Below are 24,438 nucleotides of genomic sequence, written 5' to 3'. Positions count from 1 at the left end.
ATATATATATATATATATATATATATATATATATATATATATATATATATATATATATATATATATATATATATATATATATATTTGTGTTTGTGCAGGTGAAGGGGTTAGTTCATTGGTGAGACACCCCATGATTTCTGGTGGAGTTTTCTCAGGCTCCAGAGTTCTGCAGCTTCGTACATTGTTGCTTAGGTTCGGCAGTACAAACAGGTTATGCAAGTTAGATGTGCTAGCTACCACACCTCTCGCCCAATTCCAGGAACGTTCAGCGAAGAAGTCACCCTGTACTATTCAATACAATATCCTGCAGTAAAAAACATAACAAAGAAAATCTATCTCCCATATGAATCGGGCATATATCTTACTGTATTATTCCATACACTAACCTGCCATAAAACATGTAAACGGTTACAAAGGACGTTGGGACTGTGGAATTTTGAGGAAAATGTTCATTATGGTTGTTTCATTGTTTTGATCATTGTTCATTTTGCATTTTTGTGGTTTTTTGTGCTGTATAATTCTGAGACTCTTCACTCTGTTCTGTGTTTGCCCCTGTTTCAAATGTGTGTCATCCTGACAGACGGTGTAGCGCTCTGGGATGGGGTGGTGCTGCCTGTCATAATGGGTGATGTTGAAATCATTCGGCTGGCTGGTTGTCCATCTGCTTTAGCTTGAATGTATGCAGGAGTCTGTTTCTTTCAGGTAAATCCCACAACAGTGTTTGTCAGCGCTTCAATATTTGGTCTTCTGGTATCTGTTGTCTTTTGGGGTTGAAACTCAATGATCTGACAGTCATTAGTTCTGTAAATGATATAAATGAATTTAATATCTAGTGTGTTGGATGAAATGGAATAAAACTCTGAACTCCTTGATATTATACAGTCATTTTGTTACTGTTTCAGTAACAAATGCACTTTGTAGAGAATCAACAATCCTAACGTATTGAATGTTTAACTGAATGTAGTCCAAATAATTGCATATTTCATGTAAATTGTTTCTAAATATATGCATGATAATTCATATTAAATGTGCATTCCACACCTTGCGTTAAAACCAATGTAAAACTCTTTCCATGTTACATTGACACACAGATTGAGTTACTGGTCTAAAATATGATGTCTTCAAAAAATGTAACTTGTCTACTAGGTGGAATATCATAGAGCTCATGTACTGAATATAAGAAAACATATTTTAAATTGCTAATTTTGAACAAGTGCTACATATACCTGCATGACAGGGGCTGTTTAATTAAAAGCTACATTGAAAAAAGTCAAACTAAATACGTTTGCAAAGATAACCAGAACAGTTTGTAAAAATTCAAAGCCCTCATTCCCTAAAACTGTTTTGTGCAGCTCATGTGAAGTGAAGACAAACACACATGGTAGTGTTTTCAAACAAAGATGGACAAAGGTAATACAAATGCTTAAATAATTTTGTAACGGAGGAAAAAAACTTTTACCTAACCAGCCACCCTTGTGACCCACTGTTTTCCCGGAGAAAATCAATGGTGCTGCTTAATTCATGCTCAGCTTATCTCTTTATAGTGTTAAACCAACTGACTTGTTATTGCTCTGGGAGTTTCTAAAGAGGCCACAACCTTGCCTGGAAACGCCTGTACTTGTGTAGCTCATACACGCATTCATTCACCGACTCTGTTTGTGCAACCTTTAAAGCCACATCGCACTCAAAATGAACAGGTAACATCTTACTACATTTGTTATAATAACTTCTTTTTTTTCTTAGCACAATAGTTGTATCAAGGTTTTATTTTATGTTAATATTGTGTGCATGTAAATATTAAAATGTAAATACTAGTCTATGTACTAGAAATGTAATGGAGAATACAAACTTGATAGGGTTTTTATCAATTTGTTTAAACCAAGCTATATGTTTTAATAAAATAGTAGATTAAGGTTAATAAATCAGATAACATTTTTAAATAAATGTTTATTATCCTCTCACTTGCTGTAATTGTCAGATTTTTGTTTAGCCTAATGCCTAGATACAGTATTACAGATCTCCATTATTGTCCCATGTGTTTTTTTGCATATTGCAACTATATTCATAAAAAACTAAATGTTTTTTTCATTCATTAATAACTCAGTATTGTTAAAATACGCTACTTTGTTATGTATACATCAGTATATTTTTATATTTCATATAATGTAATCATAGATATTAGTATAAATTTAATATGAAGCAATGTGTTTCTATCTGCAAATTAAAGAAATGCTGTACATAATTATGTACTGTATTACACCGTGTAACAATTTATTATTTATTTTTTTTTTGTTCCTGGGTTAAGTGTTATTCCCTAATTGCTTATGCCTCAAAAGTATAGTAAATGGCTATAATTCCCCACAAACTTTGCTTTTGTGACCAGGACAGTGATATTTCAAAATCTCACTATTTCCAATGGGAAAACAAGCAAATGTGTCTTTTCGTTCACATAGTCAGAAAAAAACAACATATGAATCCAAATTAACATGTGTTTATACTAAAGTAATACAAAAATGACTACAAAAGATTTAGAAGCGTAGTTTTTCGAGATTTATGATTATACTGTAAATTTACACATTTGCTTGTTTTCCCATTGGAAATAGTGAGATTTTGAAATATCACTGTCCTGGTCACAAAAGCAAAGTTTGTGGGGAATTATAGCCATTTTCTATACTTTTGAGGCATAAGCAATTAGGAAATAACACTTGCTACCCAGGAACAAAAATTGTGTTACATAGTGTTTTCGGTGCTCGGGTGTGGCAAAGCGGTTTGCAGTGTGCAGGTTTAGTGGTGATGTGATTGGGAAACAGAAGACAGACAACAAAGTTCATGATCCAAATAGGTTTTACTTTGTAAATCCTGGTCTGGTGACCACAAAGAATAATCCCAGGCAATACACAGCAATGTGCATAGCACTGTTCCAAAACAACGGGTTACAGACCCGAAAGAATAATACAGCTCAAAATGAATAAACAAAGTAGAACACACACAAAGACACACACGTTCATACACAAGTCCAGAGTGAATGCTATAGTGCTCATGGTGAAATGTAATTGATTCATGTGTAGTGTTTTCCAGGTTTAGTGCTGGCCTGTAGCGACAGCTCAATTGGGTTAGCCGTCTAATAATAACAAACAAGTAGATTTCTATACACGACGAAACGCTCACAATAATTCATGTTACTCCTTCCGGTTCAGCTTAACCATAACAGAAGGAACAGATCACCTCACCACATGCCCTTACGCACCGTCAGTCACGCCCCCTTGATTAGCAAGTGCAACTGTTTCTTCTCCACTCTGCGGTTTCCACATCGCTTCCCTTCCGGGTTGATGGCTTGGTGTACCATAGCGCCGGCCCCTTTAGATGACAGAGAGCCACCTAACCCTGGGAATGAATTGTCCGGCCATCCAGTCCAGGGCACTCTGTTCCCAAGATTTATTCTTTCTCTGTCACGTGGGATCACAAAAGATTTCACTGGGAAGCCAGTGTTTGCTTATCAATGTTATTCGCATCTCTATTTACAACCGCTAAAAGATGCTTAATCAGTTCATGGTCGGCCATTGTTTTTTCTGCAGTGGTTTTAACTGAAATCTTGCCATTTAGTTCTCTGTAGCAGAAAAGATTAAATTAGCCCAATAGAAAACATAGATGCCAGTTATCAGATCTAACCACTAGGTTATATATATATATAAGAAGCAAATGTTTGTATCGAAGATATGTAAATACACAACCAGGCAGCAACAATCACTTGCACTATGATGTCACACTGACACATTCCATTATGAGCCATATGGATTCAGGTTCACCGTGGCTCCAGTTTTTTATGAACCCAAGTACCAGACAGAGTATTTGTTAAATCTGGGCTGCAAAATTCTTGCATATCATGTGTAAAACTAGTTTACATTGGTTTGCATAACTGGGTGGACCATGTCTTAATGCAAATCTACATCGGGTTTGGCTCCTCTTTGTCAACAGTGGTATGACATTGTTAATATTATAGCTAGCTAAACTCGAGCCCTCCAACTCTGTTGTACATAAATGTGATCCATACAGGTGATCCTTTGACTTTTAGAGGTAGATGTACTAAAGTGTTGTGGCTGTCGCATAGTCGCCAACCAGTTGCAAAGGAGTCGAGGTGAAATGTACTAACATGCGCAATGCTGATGGTGACTTTTTGGGGAATGCTTTGCAGCAGCAGTTTCTTTGCAGTTCAGCCTTAGATGAATATGTAATTATGGGTGTTCCTGCATGAATTCGCAAAAAGGGATGGAGTGCAAATGGGGGTGCTCAAATATTATAGTGAGATGTACTAAAACTGACAGCAGTTGTGACATTTACAATTGCATCAATTTGTAAAGAACTTTGACAGCATGTTTCAAACAGTCGCAATTGTTGCTGGCAAGTCCCAGTCCACTTTATCTCATGCGTTGCCAGTTATGCTCAATGCATTTGAGGCAAAAACCCAAATATTTCCCCTAAAAGCAGGGTGTACTTACAAGCCTTCAATAGACTGCATATGCATGCCGCTAACCCCTCCAGCTCATTCTGAACATCTGTGTAGGAATAGGAAACGCACCTATTTGCAGGTGGTTTGTAATTGTGCACAAATTAGCACGTCACCACTGATTAACTTATAATAAAAACTCATAGTATACATTTGGCTTATAGGCTACTCATGATAATACAAATTAGTGGTATAATGCAAAATGTGTTGCTGGTCCGTCGAAATTGTGTTAACGAATATCAGAACTTGTCAATGCGGCACCATGATCTATTTTGTGTTAATTGAATAGGATAAGCATAATAATAATTTATTTTAAAATATTTTATTTGCATTGTACAACAATGTATACAATGCAGCAGATTGATTTATTTTGTGTTTCCGGTAGCCTACAGGTTAAAGTAAAAAAAAAATTACGCTAAATCTTTTGATTTTACTACTGTACTGTACTTGGTGTTCCGCATTTTCGTTTTTTATCTTTAAAAAAAAAAAAAGTGAATTTTTGGCAGTTTATTTTACATATTACAATTCCGATAAAATCGGTAATAGTTTTAAATTGAAACGTCGGTGGTAAAAATAAATAAACAAACAAACAAAAAAAAATCAGGCGGGTGAGTAGGGCGAAGTCTCAGTAAACACACTTCACATGTGTAATATGACGCGTACCAGTTCTGATTTTCCCATGTAGCTGGTACTTGGCGGACGTTTGGGCAATCACAGTGCTGACAAACAGCTCCTGAAGGTATAAACATGACCATCACCAGAAAACAAGCCAGGTTTATTCGCTTTCAGATCGTAAAAATAATGGACAGAACTGGGCGGTGCAAGCCATCGGAACATATTGCCATCAACGCGTTCCATAAGTTTACCAAAGCACCACCATTTTCTGTCAAATGTTTACGATTAAGATTGCCAGTGTTTTAGCTGTGATGGACAGTACCGTTGCAAGACGTCACCAAAACATAGCTCTGCAATAAACTGGCTGTCCAGCAAAGCACAGCGCTATAACAAACCCATTAACGCAGTCATTCTACGCTCTCTTTTAAAGCTTGTGTACTGATTGCGTGTCTCGGTTCACTTTAATTATTTTGTTTAACGTGTCGCTTATTTGTCAGCGTGTTTTTTGTCAGCGCGAACATCTAGCTCAATGCAGCAGTATTTGCAGTGCTATGCACCTTCTGCCTCATCTGACCCACTTCTGCTACATTCGTTTTCTTTTAAATATTCATAAACTGATTTACGTTTACTCCCCATTCTTCATCCACTAAAAATATTACATTTTCGTGAACTTCAATTTAGTTTTTGATTAAGCTAGTATACCACGCCCAGCAACTGCCACAATAATCAGACTTTAATTGGCCAACAATCAGGTGATAATGGGTTTGTGAAGTGAGGGAGAACCACGGTTATTTGATCCTCTGACGTCTAAACATCTGCTATATCCTAGGACTATATTGTAGGACTGCTTATTACAGTGTCAGAGTCAAAATAAAACAGCATTTTAATCAAAATATTGTATTTCCTAGAAAATAGTACCAGGAAAATAGACTAAAACGAAAATCGGGTATAATCAGTAAAAACAGATGCCCTGTTAAAAAAAAATCCTGTAATTTTTTTTGTAAAATTCAGAATAAACCTGGAAGGTGGAACACTATGTATACTGTTTAGATTTTTTTCATATGTAATGTGTAGCCTACCCAAAGCACATTAATGTTATTTCATTGCAATGATTTAAACTTTTAAAATACATTGAGCACTATAAATGTATGTGTGTGCGATTTTATTGTATTTTTTTAAAGCCGACGCCTCCTTATGTCTGACAAATATATCCAGTTGTAAAAAGTGTATGGACAAGTTATAGAAATGTTAAGTTTTAGCAATATAAGAAAGTACTCGGCATTTTACTGATACACTGGATCATTAAGGTCATATTAAAACCAGGAATGCAAGTCTTGTCATGTTTCCATTTATACTATCAAACCAGTCTGTAACTCAATCTCATCTCGTTCCATTATGGGACAGCAGCCTGCAACTGAACAATACGCTAAGAGAGATGTACTAAGATGGGCCAGTCGCAATGCAATGCAAACATACCGCAATTTGCATTTCTGTTGCAACAATACGCAAAGTAAAGCAAAGTCGCAATATACTAATTTTAAATATTTGTTGCGTCATCTTAGCGATCTCTAACATTGTGTTGTGCAACATTTTTTTGAATAAATAATGAAAGGCAGTTTAATCCCATCAGATTCTATAGTGGGGCCACCATCTTCATCCCCAAATAAAAAATGTGTTTGTCAAAAAGCTTTTCCTAAGTCATGGAGATAGAGGTCTACAAGTGTAGTCTAAACAGCTGGGTCTTGAGGAGGTGGTGGAAGGTAGAGAGAGACGGAGCTGTCCTGAACTTCTATCAGAAGGGCTACGGAAGAGAAGGAGCTGGCATGGGAGGATGGAGAGTGGATGGAAGGCATGACCATTTGGCCTGTAGAGGAGGAATGGAGGGAGCGAGAGAGGGTGTAGGGAGACTCAAGGGAGTTGAAGGTAGGGGGCAGTGTGGTGAATAGAGCGGTAGGCAAGAACAAGGGTCTTGAATCCTTGCAGAGATAGGTAGTCAGTCGAGTGGTTATGCAACAGTTTGGATTTGATCGGATCATGCAAAATGAAAAAGTCAAAGTCAATAGTCAGAGAAATGTTACAGCTTGAGGTTGCGTGGGTGCAGTAGCTTGCACTGATTCTGCTATCCAGGTAGTGTGTTGCCTTACTAAAAAATTGCATTCCAACATTCCCAAAGAAAGGTGGTTTATTTGCAAGACACAGGTACAAACCATCTGAATGTGTTCAGGGTCAAGCCTGCTCTCCTGAGGCATGGCCATTAGCTGCCAGCTATACAGAGCTCCTATAAACCTGTGGGGTAATCGGTCACTTAAAGAAGCAACAGTAATAATCGCCATCATCCTTTCAAAGTAGAAATACAGACCATTGATCTTCATCTAAAAATAATTTGAGAGTGCAAAATGCAGAACCACTAACCAACCCCTTTTGTACTACTAATTCTGAATAAAAACTACTAGCTTCAAATATTTGTATCCTTTTTCTAACAAAGACAATGACTGCGTGCCATTTACAATGGATTTCTGCAGTCTTGATGAATGACAGGACTGGTTTCACAAATAATCTCATAGTTCTTGACAGTCCAGCAAATCTTATTCAAGACTCTGCAAACAATTTGGGTCCCAAGTTTAGGATTATGGCATTATGTACTGTGTGAATGGAAATAGGGTTTTAAATACATCACAAGAAGAATAGCTAAACCAGCCAATTAACTTCACCTGTCCAGGTGCATTTGAAATCCAACCCAGCACTATTCAATGTTCATTGTATTCTGTATTCATGACTCATTGTAATTTTAACTTATCCAGTGTAATAGGAATAGGCAAGGCCTGAAACAAGAAAAAAAATCTAGGAAGCATGTTCATTTGTATTGTCTTAATCCTTCCCAAGAGCGAGAGTGGTGTCAAATTCCATCTGTTTAAGTCCTGCCTCAGCTGCTTTTTATAGACATTTGGGGATTGTAATCCTTATATTTAATTCTATTCTGATCCCATTTTAACTGGAATTTATTTTTGATCTCTTGAGCCAAAGATTCTCATAACCATTACTTCTGATTTTTCTTTGTTTAATTTATATCCTGAAAGATTATTGGGGATGGATTTTACCGGTTTTAAGGTGTATATACTTACATCACCTGCATACAAAGCCAACTTGTGTGTTTCTCCTGCTATATAAACTCCCTCTATCTTTCTGTTGTCTTATACTTCCTGCTAATGGTTCTATACTGAGGGCAAATCAAGGGAGATAAAGGATCTCCTGGTCTTGTTCCTTTAGGTAAGCTGAAACTCTCCGACAGTGTTCCATTAGCTTTTATTCTTGTGTTTTGATTGTTTACACATTGCCTGTGGCCTTAGTATAAAATCACTATGGAAACCAAACTGTCTACATGTCTCAAATATAGAAGGCCGTAGCACCCTGTCAAACGCTTTTGCCGATTCAAGAGTCAACGTCATTATTTGTTGTTTTGTTGCATAATTCATAATAGAGTATGTTGGACATTGTCTGACAGTTGTTTGTTTGGTATAAATGCTGTTTGGGTTAATTATCATTGGGACAATGTTTGCTAGTCTACTGGCATAATTGATGTAAGTATTTTCTGGTCTCCATTTAACAGGCAATAGCCTATATGATGTACAGTCAGTGGGGTCCTTGCCTTGTGTCACTGTTATGACTGATTTCAGGTAGGAGACCATTATCTAAGGCCCAATTAAATAAACTTAAAATAGGGGTTAGTTGAACTTGTAGTGCCTTATATAATTTTGCCGTCTTTTAAAAGTTTAATCGTTTTTTTATTTCATCTTCAGTAATTAGTGAGAAGTTGCTTATTTTGATCCTCTGTTACTTTGGGAGTTTTTGGAGACAAGCTTCAGTTTTAGACATCATATACAGTAGTTTTCTTCGTTTGTGCTGTATAAGTGTTGATGATATTTAGCAAATTCTACAGCTATTTTTTTCGTTTATCTGGTGTCTTTTTTTTTAATTTTTAATACAAGATTTCTGTTTTTGTTGTTTTGAGCCTAAACGCTAGAATCTTTCAAGCCCTTGGACCACTTTTCATAATATCTGTTTAGTGAATATGAGAGCTGTCAGCCTTTTCTGTATCAACTATTCTAATACCGCTCTCTCATTCTAGCCAACACAATGAGGTGCACCAATGTTGGTTTATGGGGGCATGTCCGTGGCAATCCCTGCAGACTCCAGGAGCGCTTGACGCTGTTTGCAAAACGGAACCATAATCCCGGGTTTTCAGGTTCTCGAATACAGTGGTTTATTAAGCCAGGACTGTACACTTAACAGGTAAAGCGTGCTGCTTTACCAATCCATGATACAGCTACAGCTGAACAGTGTAGTGCTACTCAGACTGTGACAATTAAGAAAAGAAAGTCCAAAGCACACTGTTTTGATCGTGAGCTGCCCCCAACTAAGTGCAGGTTCTGATTTGTCTTTCTTGGTTCTCTTTAGTCCCGCTTGGCTGTTTCTTTTCCAAATCTTTCTCATTGTTCTTCAGCGCTCTCGTTTGTCTCAGCAGCCCTCGCTCATCCCACTACTCTTGTCTCTGCAGCCCCAGTTCTCTTTTGTCTCCACAGCCCATTCATCAACAGCCCTTGTTCGTCACCAGCACACTTGCCTCTGTCTTCACACCTATTTCTCCCCCTGTCCAGGCCACATGCCTGGTGCACCAGCTACAAATCCTAAAAATACACAACTTCTCGCTCTCGATCCCTTGATTGTTGCAACCTCTTATCCCCTGATTTGTGACAACAATGTTGTTTCTGATTGGTGGTGATTCTCCATCTCTGGCCCTGAACACCTGCTGCAGTTGAACCTTGACTCTGGGTCACAGAACCTTCCCGAACGCGGCTGCAGCAGATCCACGGTCTTTACAGTATTTAAGCCCCTTTCACACTGGCATGCTCTACCCGGGTCAGACCCTACCTGGGATTTTAGTGTTTTTTGTAGAAGGATGGTTGACCTTGGTGACGGAAGCAAATACACAATGTGCATACGCAATGCCCCGAAAGCAGCTTGTTACAGACACTTCCATCCAAGTTTCTCTGGATTGAGTCCATCTGCCCAAATGTTGATTAGAGCAAATGTTTCTTCATCCCTGCTGCAATCTGGCTCATGGTGTGTCTCAATCAACAGAAATATGGCTAAACAGAATAAACAGAAATGTTCTTTTCTGAAGTGAAACCTTCATGCAGGCGTTGCTGTTTGTTACTTATGAACTCCCATCATACATTTTGTCTCGCTCAACCCTGATCATAGCATGTCGATGTAAGTATGTGGTTTCACACTACAGAACCTGGGTCACAACCCAGGTAGGACCCTTATATATACAGTGATCCCTTGCTATAACATGGGTCTCGGGACACACAATATGAGCATTATAACTGAAGAGCGTTATAAACAGGAGAGGGGGTGGGGGGTACTGTGGGACACATCACACATCTGACTAAAATACAAAATAAAATAACTCCCTCCCTATAATGCAAATATACTGAAGCAAAAATGTAACTTTCCTTTAGTTAACCATGCATAAAGCACCATTTAATCAACGCTATATTTTTTACAATAAACAAAGTAACATTCCCACTCGTGGATCATTTTAATTAGCAGTTTTTAAACTATAAATAGCCTGGCTAAACGGCAGTCAGGAGTTCAGTTCGAAGCAACAGACAAGCAAACCAAGTGCAAGAAGGGGAGCGGGTTGAGAGAGGGGGAAGAGGGAATGGGTTCACCCCAGGTTCGGAGGCCGGAACGGGGCTGAAGTGAGGCTGAAGCGTCTCATCGCCTGGAGAAAGCCACATCTCCTCTCGCAGTAAAAAAGTAAATACATCAGGAAAGGTAACCACGTAGTAGGCCTAATATTTATATAGTTATAAAACTAATGCTGAATAAGATGTCTGTTAAAGTGCCAGTGCAGCTTTTCTTCAGTTCAGATACTGTATCAAAAGGGAGAGACAGAGACTGATAGACTGAGAAGTTGTTTAGTTTGAACAACACTAGTACTGTATTTACTGTAGAACTACAGACATTTTAAAGTTGTTATAAAGTACATATCGGTGGCAGTATTGTTTGAATACTGAAGCGCAACTACATCCTGAATTTCAGCAGCACACCACTGGATTGGAATGTAAGTAAAGACACATTGGAAACTAGTCCTGGTAAGCATGTTATCCCAATCATGTTATCCCTCGATATATATATATATATACCGAATATATGGCCCTGTTTCACTAGTTAAGCAATATCTTGATCATCACTGATAGCAAATGCTAGATTCTGATGAACTGTATGGACATACTGTACACTAGCACAAGGGGCTAATTGTGGTTAGTGATTAGTCGGGCTAGAATGAGAATGTAGTTTAAGAGGACCTGCTGGCTTCCAAGACTGCAAGATTTTATTTCACTGAAACAAGTTTTGGGTGCATGGGTGTGTTTGTCTTATGTTTCTTGTAGGATACAGAACAAAGAGACATCAAGTCTGATTGACGCCTTAGGTTGTCTAATTATATGCTATGGTTCATGTTTTGCAATACATTCATAGCTGTTAAAAGATTACCTGATTTTTTTTTTTTTCAATTTTAGTAATCCCCTTGTTTTTTGTACATGCAGTACCTAAAGGTTTCCAGGTGAAAATCTGTGATGTTTTGAATAGTTGGACAGCAATGGAATGTATTGTCGTGTGAAGGGTGAGAAACTAACCTGCAAATCAAACAAATGTAATCTGTTTATCTTTTTGTCTTTTTTTTGTTACTGATGGTGGGGTCCCTGACATGCATACTTTATTTCTTTATTGAAATTATTCAGTCCTTTAAAGTTCAAAACACTGTCAGAAATATACATATTCTTTTTATTATGTTTTATTTTTTTAAATATATATTTACCAAGATTTATTTACCAGCTTATTCCCATTTCACCTGGCTTTAGCTGCATGCTTAATGTGTGTTTTCTTTTTCATGTACATTTTTTTCTGTGCCCTCAATGACTCCAGGCAGGCCAACCTTTTATTTACCAAACTAATGGTGCATGCTGACCTTCGCTCCAGCGTCCAGCCGTTCCAGACTCCTCGCCAATGTACACGCACAGGGAGAGCGGGGTTACTGGGTGCAAACAATTGTAGTGATGATTGAATTGGTTGTAAGTCACATGCAACCTGTGGTCTCTTATCTTTAGAGGGAGTATGTAGCTGTCTACTTTGCGAACCCAAATGCCTGTAGAATCAACTAAGTATTCCAGGATCTGGAGATTTTTAGAAAGATGTTTTAAGTTGACCCTACACTCTACTGCTTAATTAATATGATGAGACTCCCCTTACCCTTCAGGCTTTTGTGGCTGGGAATGTTTAAGTAATTATTCCAAACTGGTATTCATTAAACATTTCTGACTGAGGGGTCATTGGTCTAAAGAATTAATCGATGATGGCTTGTGCAGCAGGATAGCATCAGAAATAAGTCGGGAAGAGCTGTGCACGTTTAATTGACCACCACAAAACACAGGAACAAAATGATGACCAAAATAAAGATTCAAACAAAACAAGCAAACGTAGGCTGGGCATTCGCCTTCATACTAAGTTGCAAACAAAACACAGCTACACTCGCCCAACTCCCTCCTTCCACGTAAAGGATTTCTCCCCCTTTTTATAAAGGTAGCCGTTCTTCAATTAGCACTCAGTTACCTAACTGGACAATGGCCACACCTGTGACTGCTGGCAGGGGCAGACTTAACCCCATCCCTGCCAACCTTACATTCCCACACACACTGTTTAAACAGATAGGGCTTGTGCCCTGCCACAGCTCGTCTGTGGGTACACAGTTTATTGATGCACCAATATTTATCTTTTGACAAAATCTGTGCTAGAGTTCAAAGGAAGCCATAAGGTACCTCAGTGAATCTTTTATTGGAACAATTGACTATTTTTAAACATGTTTCAGGGCTACCATTCATAAGAATGCTTTCTTTGTGGGTAAAGCCCTCATGTCCAAAAGCATGGCTTGCTACTGTAATTGAGCCATAGTACTTTTCTAAAGCATGTTATATAAAAATAATTTGCTGTAAAATGTTCAGTATAAGGAATATGTGTGTAAAAATCAAGGTATAACAAAGCTTTATAACTACTTTGGTAGTTGTGCAGTAAATAGTTAGCTTTAATGCAAGCAGGATATGTGGTGTTCCTATGGTCAAGATTCTCCAATCTTGGTCCTGAAAGGCTGGTGTCCCCCTTTTTGGTTTTTCTTGCCTGTACCTTAAATAACTTAATTGGAGCAATTAAGTGCTTATTGGAAGTCAAACCAGAAGGGACACCGGCCCTCCAGAACTAGGATTGGAGACCCTGCTGTAGATGAAGCTTCACTCAGCGGGTTGTGCTGCCCAACGGTCAATGGAAAACAATTACAATGTGGAACACTCATGCCATTTGCCCCGGGAGTCAAGTTAATTTGTAATAATCCCAATATTCCAGAGCTGTATGTAATGGGAGAATAGCACAAGGCAGAAAGATTAGAAATTTGCTTAGGACTCAAGTAAAGTAAACCCTGTTGAGCAGTAAGCATATGGCAGGTATTGTGTTTTGCCTGAAGCAGTCACTGTTAAGGCATGCAGATGCGAAAAAGAATCAAACTGCTAATTATCTGGCCCGTTTCTACCTTTCAGGTGCCTTGTTCTCCAGTCCGAAGTCCAGAGCTTCATTGAGAAGTGCATGGTTGCCGCAGGAGCCAAGCCTTCACATGCCAAATCCCTGGCAGACGTTCTAGTAGAAGGTGATTGCAGAGGTCATTACAGCCATGGACTAAACCGAATGGGTCAGTACAAAATCGCTGTTTCTGTATCTGTGGAAATCACTTTGGAATGGCTAACATCATTTGAGATGTGGATCCACTTATAAGGCATGTGTGGTTTGCAACTGTAAAGTAAGCATTTAGGAGCTAGAAGCCAAGAGGTCCATTAACTTGTAAGATTCAAATTTTAGAAGACTTTCTAGAGATTTCTACAGGCTGTACAGGGATGGCCTAAAGCCCATTTCGCAGGGGACTAAAAATCACGTAACCTGTGGTTTCAAAATTTTTACCAAAATCAGTGAATCCATTTATTTTATCCCAGATAATTAAGAGGACATCGGGACCTTCTGTAAAATGTCAAACTCAGGCACCCTGTCTTTTTACTCCTGTGCGAAGCGACCATGTTAGGGTTATGTTAGAATTGATACAGCATTTCCGGGGTGTTCGCCTCAAAGCAGCACCAGACTTAACAATAAATCATAATAAAATTGTTTCAATCTGTTCGATACAGTTCAGTAAACTGCAAAAATTGGGTATAACCAAGTTGGATAGCAGGGGGAAAACACAAAACATAATTGGAGACTGCATTAGAAATAGTCCCATGTTTTTTGCAAATACAAAATAGCCCAAAATAAAATTAAATGCAACATATAAAATGAAATGCAAATATAAAATGAAAAAAAAAACTTAATCATTATAAAGTAAACATAGAATGACATTTAAGCTGGAAGGTTTATACAAAAAATACTTTGAATAAATACTTGCAATCGTAGATGTCAAGGCTCAGCCATTACCATAGTAATACCCAGGGTCTATATATATATATATATATATATATATATATATATATATATATTATATATATATATATAATCGCTTATGTTGTATTTTTATAAAGGGTATGGCCAGTATTTACTGTAAATAGACAGTTAATTAAAAGGAGTGGCGGACTGTACATTATCGTTACTACTGCTAATGAAAAATTATAGTAACTAAATTATTTTTCTACGTCAATGTTAAACTCAATTTAATAAACATAATATTTTATACTATTAGTTGTTTTATTAGTGTATCTGTAATAAAATATGTGAAAAATAAAACAATTTGTAAAAAATAAAAATTCTAAAAAATTAAAAATTTCATGGGGCTCTAATTAAAAGGTATGTATGGAAATACATATCACTCAAGGGACAGTGGTTATTCTAGCCTTTGGAAAAGAAGGCCCAATGAAATTAGTTGTTTACACCTTGTTCATTGTTTACAAATCATGCACAAAAGCGCCCTCTCTGGCCACAACATCGTATTTCATTCAATTTTTACGACTTTTCCTGATGAAAACTAATCCACATCTGGAGGTTACTAGACGTCCTTTGACAAATTCTGAGGAAACTTGGTTTCTAGTCCTGTATGAATCCCGTTTAAGGCACACCTTCATTGTGTCATTACCTACCTCGGTGTAGGTAATCTGTAGGGCATAGAACAGTATTCTGGGCTATATGTGCCTTGAAGCAATTACAGATAATATATGATATGCGTTCTGGTATTTCTTTTTAAGGTCCTGGATTTGAATAAGTCATTAATGTGTTGCTTCCAGTCTGACTTCATCCAAACCAGTCTTGGAGACCCTTTATGACCTGTCTGTTTATCTAAACTTTATGGTGTCGTTTATCACAGTATAACAAGGTTTGGACGTGAATGGCAGATAAATAGTAAAGCTTATTTGTTCTACTTTAATTTCCTCAGATATGTATGTAAAAGATATCCAGACAGGAATCTGTTCAAAAGATGGGGAGCCCGCTATTGAAAAGGAGTCGGTAGCCACAGCGCTGGTGAATGGTGAAAATGTTCTGGGACCAGTGGTTGGGAACTTCTGCATGGATCTGGCGATTAAAAAGGCAAAAGATGTTGGCATAGGCTGGGTGGTAGCCAAGGGTAAGTATCATCCACAGTGAACTAAAACAAGAGGTATAGATGGTAGTAAAAATGCACTTCTGTACTTGAATAATCCCAAACACTATCAGTTCTATTCTAATACAAGTATAGTTTCTGCAATCTGTTAAAGTAGTGTGGATTGCTGTGAATTTAATGTGTGATCTTTGTTTTTCCAGGCTCAAACCACTATGGGATTGCTGGATATTATGCCATGCAAGCTCTAGAACAAGACATGATTGTGAGTTGCCCCCTTTATTCAAATTAACTACAACATTTCACTTCATCCTAACGCATTGGTTTAATTCTGCTTTTGTTTGTTTAGGGTATGAGTTACACCAACACATCGCCATTGGTGGTTCCTACCAGAGCAAGAGAAGTAAGCAGCTCTTTTTTTTTTTTTTTTTTTTTTTTTTTTGTGTGTGTATGATGCTGTAAGTGGATAAGAGACTTTGTCCTGTTCACTGGTCTGATATACAGTGGCTAATTATGTCAAGATCACAAGATAAATTTGCACAGGATCTCAATTTCAAATGATCGAGATGACAAGATAAATGACCTCAACATAACGTTTTAATATGTCAAGGTACTGAGAGGATTTATCTTGTGATCTTGACATTTTAAATGTACAAATGTAAGACACCGTACAAAAGTCTTCCAAATCCTAAACATTGAAATACATATACAACTTAATTGTATTGATTTAAAAAATATCTATTTTTTGTTCAGTGCACTTTGGGGACCAATCCAATCAGTGTGGCGGCACCTGCTACCAATGGTGACAGCTTTGTACTAGACATGGCGACTTCCGCAGTGGCATTGGGAAAGGTACTGTGAAAATACAGGCTTTGTCAAAAACTGGTTGTCTTTAAGCATATGATATACTTGCACATTTTTAATATAGCCCTGAAGTTGGCAACTTAACCCAGGAATGGAAAGAAGACTCCTATTGTATGACAGTTTCACCCATTCTAGGTTTTAATACGTGGTTGATTAGACAGTAGATAAGTTCAGGTGTACATTATTAAACCCGTAGTAAAACCAGGAATGGATTGAATGGCTATGCAATGGGAGTCTTATTTCCAGCCTTGTAACCTGAGGTTATTGAGTTTTGTATTGTTTTGTGTACCAGCTGCATCTCGAAAGGCAGAACTGGTAATATAACCTATGCAATAAAAACTAATTATGTGGCAAGATGACACAATAACTTGCGTCATCTTGCCACAAAACCAAGGCTTTAATAATCAATTCTTACCTTTTATTAGCAAGACCCACCTGTTTAGACTGCACTTTTAGATCTCTTTAGCTATCCCTCCTACTATGCACTGTATTCACCTGATCTATGCACCACGTTACTCGATCCTCAGCTGACTCACTATCCTTGCACTACTAATATGTCATTGTTGATATAACTTGTAAGCCTAACTTGTTGCATCCTACTTCATATTGTATAAAAGTAGTATTATTTGCACTTACTATAAACTACACTGTTTAAATATTAATTTTGCATTGTAACCCTGTACTGCCCTATTAGGCCTGTAAGTCACCTTGGACAATAATTATCAATATTGTAGGGTTAGGCTCTTTTGAATGTTCCATGTGTAACGGGCAGTGTTGTGTGATATGCTGCAGTTACAGATTCTGACATTATAAGCTCTATAATCTGTAATGCAGACCACCCTGGCACTTCTGCATAGATGCTTACTTGTAGTGTGCATGGTCGCTGGTTGGTGCCCAGCCTCTGCCCTGTTACACATGGAAATTGATCTTTTACCAGGAAGGGGATTAATCTTCTACCTGATACCTATATTCACTGTTTCTGTAACCTTTTATAAATCGAATCCAAATCCGAAATCTTCCCTGCCATTTGACTGCAGGTTGAACTGCATCACCGGAGTGGTGATACCATCCCCGAGGGCTGGGGCTGTGACTCCCATGGTAAGCCGAGCACCGACCCTGGGAAGGTGCTGAGTGGAGGGGGGCTAGTGCCCATTGGGGGCTGTGAGGCTACAGGTGAGTCCAGAAATCTGAAACTTGAACAGTGGTGGCACCAAACGTTAAGAGTCACTGTACCAAGTACCTAACTTTAATTAAACAATTTGGACAATACTGAAGGTGAATCAAATGAAATACACATTTGATAATTCTTTATTTAAAAATGATTCTGGAAAAGGAAATAGATAAACTGTAAAGACACATGGCATGGATTAAATTCATAGGTGTGAATTGAGCTGTTTGGGGCTCAATATTTGTCCTGTTTTTCACAATAGCTTGGGTATGTTCAATAGAAACGTGACCTTTTTGTATCATTTCTTTTTTGTCTACTTGCAAGGTGGTTACAAGGGCTTCGGTCTGGGGATGATGGTCGAGGTGTTCTGTGGCATACTGGCTGGCGCCCAATACAGTAAACACATCCGTACATGGAAGGTTACAGACAGTGTAGCAAATCTGGTATGGAGTGAGATCCACCATTATAATGGGTTAGCAGGGGCCCGTGCATTAAATGAATACTGCACTGTTTGAAACTGAGCTTACAACAGTCTTCATTACCACTACTGGCCCCTGCTGTGTGTTTCAAGCACTGCAGTCATTTGTTTTTTGAGCTTGGTTGTTCCTCTTGATCCATTTGTTTTGCCATAGTTTATAACTGCTACACCCTAGCAGTACTGTGGGGTCCCACCATGCCTGATTGTTTTTTTTTTTTTTTAGTGGAACTGAAGTAGACACACCTCTTTTGAAAGGACCTCATTTTGCCAACCTGTACATGAGTTTTAGAAGGAAGAGGAGGAATGTTCACCACTGTAGACAGGGTTATATATATTAAAGGCAGTTTTGTGTACTGTATGTTTTACACAATATCCAGTTTTATAAATGGCTGAGACTCAGGACTTTCTTGAATCCTGAGTGACTTTCTTCGCAACTATTCAAATGGCTGAAAATACAAAGATTCCTGTCAGTCTGTCTTTGTTCATATTTATTTTACATGTAGTTGATTGTAGGTGATGGTGCTCTTTTCATAATAGTTTCACAGTCGTGCCAGGGATGTATGTTACTAGCATACTGTTTTTTTTTTTTTTGTTTCTTATTCCAATGTAGAGAATATTAAATGCTCAAATCCTGGACATTTTTTACATTTCTGTAAGTTTGGTAAGCTTGGCTATATCTACATATATATTACGTTCATGGCTATATATGTCTATGGCTCTTGTTTTCAGGGCCAGTGCTTTGTTGCTATAAACCCTGAAAACTTTGCTCCTGGATTCAAGGACAGAATGTCTGACCTGCTCACTTTGCACAGAGATTTGGAACCTGTAAGTAACCCATTCGACTAGCCACTTACTGCAACAGCTTCATTTAGGGGAGGGTTTTTAAATACGAGTAATTAGATCTGTTGTACACGTGAAACATGGTATTCACTTTAAATGTAAGGAATGCAGTGTTCTTGGGAAACAATACTTTTTATATTCCAGTATGTATTCATGCATGTATGTGTGTGTGTGTATGTGTGTATGTATGTGTATGTGTGTGTGTGTGTGTGTGTGTGTATATATATATATATATATAATATATATATATATATATATATATATATATATATATATATATATATATATATATATATATATATATATATAATATAGATCACTAGTCAAAGATTCTAAATTTAAATGTCAGATGTATTTGTCAATAAAAAAAATAATTGAAAATTGTATATTTAATAGATAAAACATTTAAAACAACATAATCAAATTTCTATAAATTAGTTTTCATTTAAAGTATTTTATACAAGGAAAAAGTAAAACTGATTTATTTTGTCTTTTTATTTTTTTATAAACACTGCTTTTGATTTCCACAAACAGTATTCAATTACACTCGCTTAATGTGACACGATGAAACATTTTAAACATTAGTTTTAGTAAAATACTGATCTCTTTTGCTTTATCATTCACACTACTGCAATCTTTCCACTGGCTTATAAAAAGTAGCATGATCACACTTTATACAAGATGGTAGTGATGCAGAATCTAAACTGTGCATACAGTCAATAAATATGTATTAACACTTACATGGGCTCACTGCAACCAGTTACAAACATAACATCTAATTTGCTGGAAGCAGTCCTGAATGCTTCCCTGCTCCATATTTCCATGTGAGTGGAGCTCATGGTGTGACTCTTAAATGGCAGGCTGAACCTGGGATCCCAGTGATGGTGCCAGGAGACCCAGAGAGAAAAAACATAAAGAGATGCAAAGAACTAGGAGGGCTGCCTTATCATATCAATGTCATCAACCACATGGTAGGTGCAATTGTTAATGCCAAAGCAGCTTGTAAGTCAAAGAATCTTACTGGCTGGTTATTTACAGGAAGGTCTGAAAGCATGTCTTGCAAACAATTTTCTTTTACAAAGTATTAATCAATCAATTAATTTATATAGGGCTTTTCATACCACAGTATTCCAAAACGCTTTACGTGTCAGTTGAAACAAAGTATGCAGTATCAAGTAGTAAAAATGAAAAAATAACAATAAATAATTGTAATAACAAATAATAATACCAAAATAAAACATGACCTAAGTATTGGCACCCCTCCTTTTGATTTTATTATAGATCTCGGACGTTTATGATCATTCTTAACCAGTACTGTATGTTACATGTTGATGAAATCTGGACCCATTCTGCCTTGCATATTTCCTTCCACTCGCACAGATTGGATATACAATGCTTACTTACATATCGGTCCAAAGCATTTCTATTGGATTGAAAGCTGGTGATTGCAAAGGCTATTCCAGAATTCAAGTTAACTTAGCCATATGCTTTGGGTCATTGTCTCGTTGGAAAATTAAACTGTCTGCCAATCAGCCTTTGTCTTGATCATCTGCTGTGTTGCCAATACACTGTTCTTCAACAGAAGCTGGAAATAACCTATTTTGCTGGCTAATGACTTTATAATGCAGCTTAGTTACTATGTAATGGTTTTCAATTAATTCTTTTTTTTTTTAATTAGTTATATTACATTTTCAGACACTTAATGTAAAGGTGCCAGTACTTTTGTCATGAAAATATTTGAAATTGATTTTGTTGTTTTATAAAGATTGTTTGTTAAACTACAATAAATTGTGCATTTTGGTCTTTGTCATATTAATTACAATGCTTGTGTTTAACATGTTTTCTTCGGTTATCTTAAATTAAGTGTAGGGTGGTGATACTTTTGTCTGCGACCATATTATTATTAAGCAAGATATATACTATTAAAAAATAATACAAGGTGATTTGAGCTGGATTATTAAAATTGTTGTTATTGTTTATGTATGGATTCTTATAACAGACGCCCTTATCCAGTGCGACTTATAAAGTTCTTATAAAAATCTGATCAGTCCAGACAGGGAGCAATAGCAGTTTGATAAGTGGGATCCAATACTGAGAAAGAAAACATGGTACTGTAACAGATAACAAGAGTCAAAAAATGTAAAAGACTGTAAAAGAATTGGAACAGGTAGCATGTACTCATTTTGACACCTGTCAAAATGATGGAGACAGAAGTAGAGAAATCATAACCACTTCCCAGCAAACAGCACAGCATAGATACATCTGTATGAATTCCGTTTAATCTGTGAAGACCCTTTAAACATTTAGCTTATTAGCCATGCTAATGCCTGTGTGCAAATTTAATATGCTTAAGCACAAAAATATTTGAATTGCTCTGAAGGCCAAATTTGAATGAAATGGTTAAGTTTTGTGATAAGTGTGACAGGCTTGCAAAGTGCAGAATTTTTCCATGACATTGTCATGTAGTATCCCAATTCTGCTCATTCACACCTAGCTCTTGTGCATTTCTGCTATATTGGTATTGCATGCGCAGGTGGTTTTGCAAGCCACAAACACATTTGCGATTTGAGCAAAAAAAAAGTTTCCAATTTTGCGCAACTGTTTTATGCTGTGTTTGGAAAATATCCATTTTTGTGCAAACGCACTAATTTTTTGCGAGGCACAAATTTTGCGAGGGGATTAAGCGTCGATTCAAGTATCTGGGCCTTGGAGTTTAATTTGATTCTACTCTTAGTTTTCAGCATCACATTTCAACTGTAGTGAAGTCTGCTTGGTATCATTTGCGGAATATATCTCAAGTCCATTTGTATCTTGCAGTATTTGATGTAGAAATGTTATTTCATGCGTTTGTTTCATCCCATCTGGACTATTGTAATGCCCTATTGGCTGGTCTACCTTTAAACTTATCAATCGCTTACAACAGGTTCAGAATACAGCTGCACGAATTCTGACAGGTACAAAAAGATTCCATAAGATATTACAACTGTTCTTGTCCACTTGCATTGGCTTCCGGTGAAGTACGTTTATTGAGTGAGTTATTTTTAAAATGTTGTTATTGACATTCAAGGCTGTCTCTGGAAATGGCCCTGCTTTCATTAATGATATGCTTTTACCTTCTGTCCCTGGACACCAGTTGAGATCTACTGATGCTGGGCTCCTGGTGACTACAATGATAAAACACAGCTCTTGTAGTGGAAGAGCCTTTAGTCATTATGCACCTGTATTATGGAACAATCTTCCAATTGAAATCTATAAAGCTGACTTAATATATGCATTTAAATCAGAGCTTAAAACACATCTCTATGCAGAGGGCTTTTTGTAGATTGGGATGGCGTATTTTAGAATTTTGTTAATATGTATGTTATTTTTTTCCCCATTTGTTTTTGGATGTTTTTCAATATTGTATTTGTAATGTGAAGCACTTTGGCATGCTTTGACATGAAATGCGCTATACAAAATAAATTTGATTGATAATCTGAAAGCTGCTTTTATTTATATATTGTTTTTGTTTTTCAGAATAAGGTTGCTAAGACCCTGGGTGTAACTCCTGAACTTCCAGTGGACCGACCCCTGGCTTGATAGAGCTGTTCTGATTGCCTTAATTTAGTTTTATTTTTTTTTATTTTTGTATCCGTATGCCCATACAAAAATAGTAATTGTTAAGGCTGCTTAGAACTGTGTTTTTGGATGCACATTACAAATTTGATGTAGACATTTTTTATCCAAACTTTACTCAGGTCAAACTGTTTTAGCTTTCCTGTTATAGTACCTTGGGTAGTTTTGATACAGAATTGGTTCAGTGGTAATGCATTTTTATAACTTAAATACAAACTGCTAAACGAATATCAGTTTCTGTTCAGTTCTGATTCTGGTTAAACATTTTAATGAAATAAATAGAATAATAAAATGTAAAACAGCAATGAATGTGTGTTTTTAAATAAAATTGACTTTCTATGTACCTACATAGATATTTACTGTCCACCCATGGATTTCAATATTATTCTCCTGACAGATTGTTGTTCAGCAGGCCAGTGAATTATATTTTCTTAATCCAATGAAGCACGATTGGGTCCCATTCCCCCAGACTTGGGCAAACTTTCCTACAGAACGAATGGAAGTACACAACAGAAAGATTTATAGAATTTTGTTGGCTGCAATTGTTTTTAGCTACATTTTGACTGCCACAAGCCCTGTTCTGAACACCATTCCTGATAAGGATGCTGTTGCAATGATTGCCCTCCCCTCCGGCTGCATGCAGGTTCATTCAGTTCTCGGAGAGAATGTTTGGAAATAATTTTCAGGGTAGGTTCAGTGAGCACACAGGGCACAAAACAGGAACACATTTCAGCAGTGCCAACTTTTTGGAGTGACTGGAGATCCGGTTTGTTTGGAAAAAGATGACTTAAATACTTATTTGATTCTTTATATATTACAGATTCTTTAATTAGATAACTGATAAAATTGAGAACGTTCTATACAAAACATAACAGCTAATACTTCTGCCTTCTGTGTTAGTGGGTTTAATGAATACATATCGTACCAAACACTCAGAAGTGGTAAATATCAATAATACAGACAGTCTTTGACCAATTAATACAGAACATTTTCTACTGCAGAATTTGCAAATCCTCACAAAGCAATCTATTCCCCGTTATTTATTAACTTGTACACATTGTTCTTTACATGATATTGTGCCTTTTGAATTAGTGGGAGATACCAAACAAACAAATAATAGCACCCACTTGTATCAAACACTAGTCAGTTAATATTATTATCCCAAGCAACTTTTCATTGCAGGGGATTTGATAAACCCTGTCAATATTCATCTCAACAGGTAAATACAGGTTTAGACAATGACCAGTACATCTTCAAGTGATTTCTGCTTTAGTTGAACCAAAGAAACAGAGAAATGTAATTATCAACTGCAAATTGGAGTTTTTATAGATAAAAACAAAGCATCCCCAGTAGCATACTCTAAGGCAGAGTGTTTCAACTGCGGGTTCTGCATTTTATTTTAGTAGTAATGCTCTGGTAAACAATTAACAATACTTGTATTTTTTTATGTATTTATTAGGCATGGCTGCATTTTAGTAGCAGCGATAGGGAATGGTTGAATTTGTTTCCAATGAGTACTTCCAGATTATTCTGTATATCGTTTCTCAATTGGATAAATGTCTTACTTGCAAAAAAAAAAAAAAAAAAAAAAAAAAAAAAAGAAGAAGGAAGCAAACACAAAAAGCACAAAGTGACAAAGTTATAGCGAGTCCTTTTGAATAATTGTTATGTTG

At 37.0% G+C, this 24,438-nt stretch overlaps 1 protein-coding gene across 2 annotated transcripts; it reads left to right on the top strand.

The window, feature by feature from the left end:
* Positions 1 to 1,565: 1,565 nt before the first annotated feature.
* LOC121330329 (uncharacterized oxidoreductase YjmC-like) lies at positions 1,566 to 23,131 on the top strand. Of its 2 annotated transcripts, XM_041276778.1 has the most exons (12): positions 1,568 to 1,697; positions 11,734 to 11,810; positions 13,771 to 13,919; positions 15,639 to 15,827; positions 16,004 to 16,065; positions 16,150 to 16,203; positions 16,554 to 16,652; positions 17,702 to 17,837; positions 18,157 to 18,275; positions 19,040 to 19,135; positions 20,011 to 20,121; positions 22,667 to 23,131. In XM_041276778.1, exons 3-12 carry the CDS (start codon positions 13,817 to 13,819, stop codon positions 22,727 to 22,729), a joined length of 1,032 nt encoding a protein of 343 aa, XP_041132712.1. In that variant the 5' UTR covers positions 1,568 to 1,697; positions 11,734 to 11,810; positions 13,771 to 13,816; the 3' UTR covers positions 22,730 to 23,131. The 2 variants fall into 2 exon arrangements, with proteins under 2 accessions (XP_041132711.1, XP_041132712.1); XM_041276777.1 differs by lacking the exon at positions 11,734 to 11,810 and having other exon boundaries at positions 1,566 to 1,697.
* The last annotated feature ends 1,307 nt before the right edge of the window (positions 23,132 to 24,438 follow it).

Source organism: Polyodon spathula, chromosome 17, assembly GCF_017654505.1.
Source record: "Polyodon spathula isolate WHYD16114869_AA chromosome 17, ASM1765450v1, whole genome shotgun sequence".
NCBI lineage: Eukaryota > Metazoa > Chordata > Actinopteri > Acipenseriformes > Polyodontidae > Polyodon > Polyodon spathula.
The sequence above is the reverse complement of the archived record's forward strand: the minus strand, read 5'-3'. Positions and strand labels throughout refer to the sequence as shown.

What these genes read in the sequence shown, in the direction of transcription:
- LOC121330329 (XM_041276777.1), top strand. An exon ending in TGGGGGCTGTGAGGCTACAG is followed by an intron (nt 17,838 to 18,156) that starts GTGAGTCCAGAA and finishes TCTACTTGCAAG; the next exon opens with GTGGTTACAAGGGCTTCGGT. An exon ending in TCAATGTCATCAACCACATG is followed by an intron (nt 20,122 to 22,666) that starts GTAGGTGCAATT and finishes TTTGTTTTTCAG; the next exon opens with AATAAGGTTGCTAAGACCCT.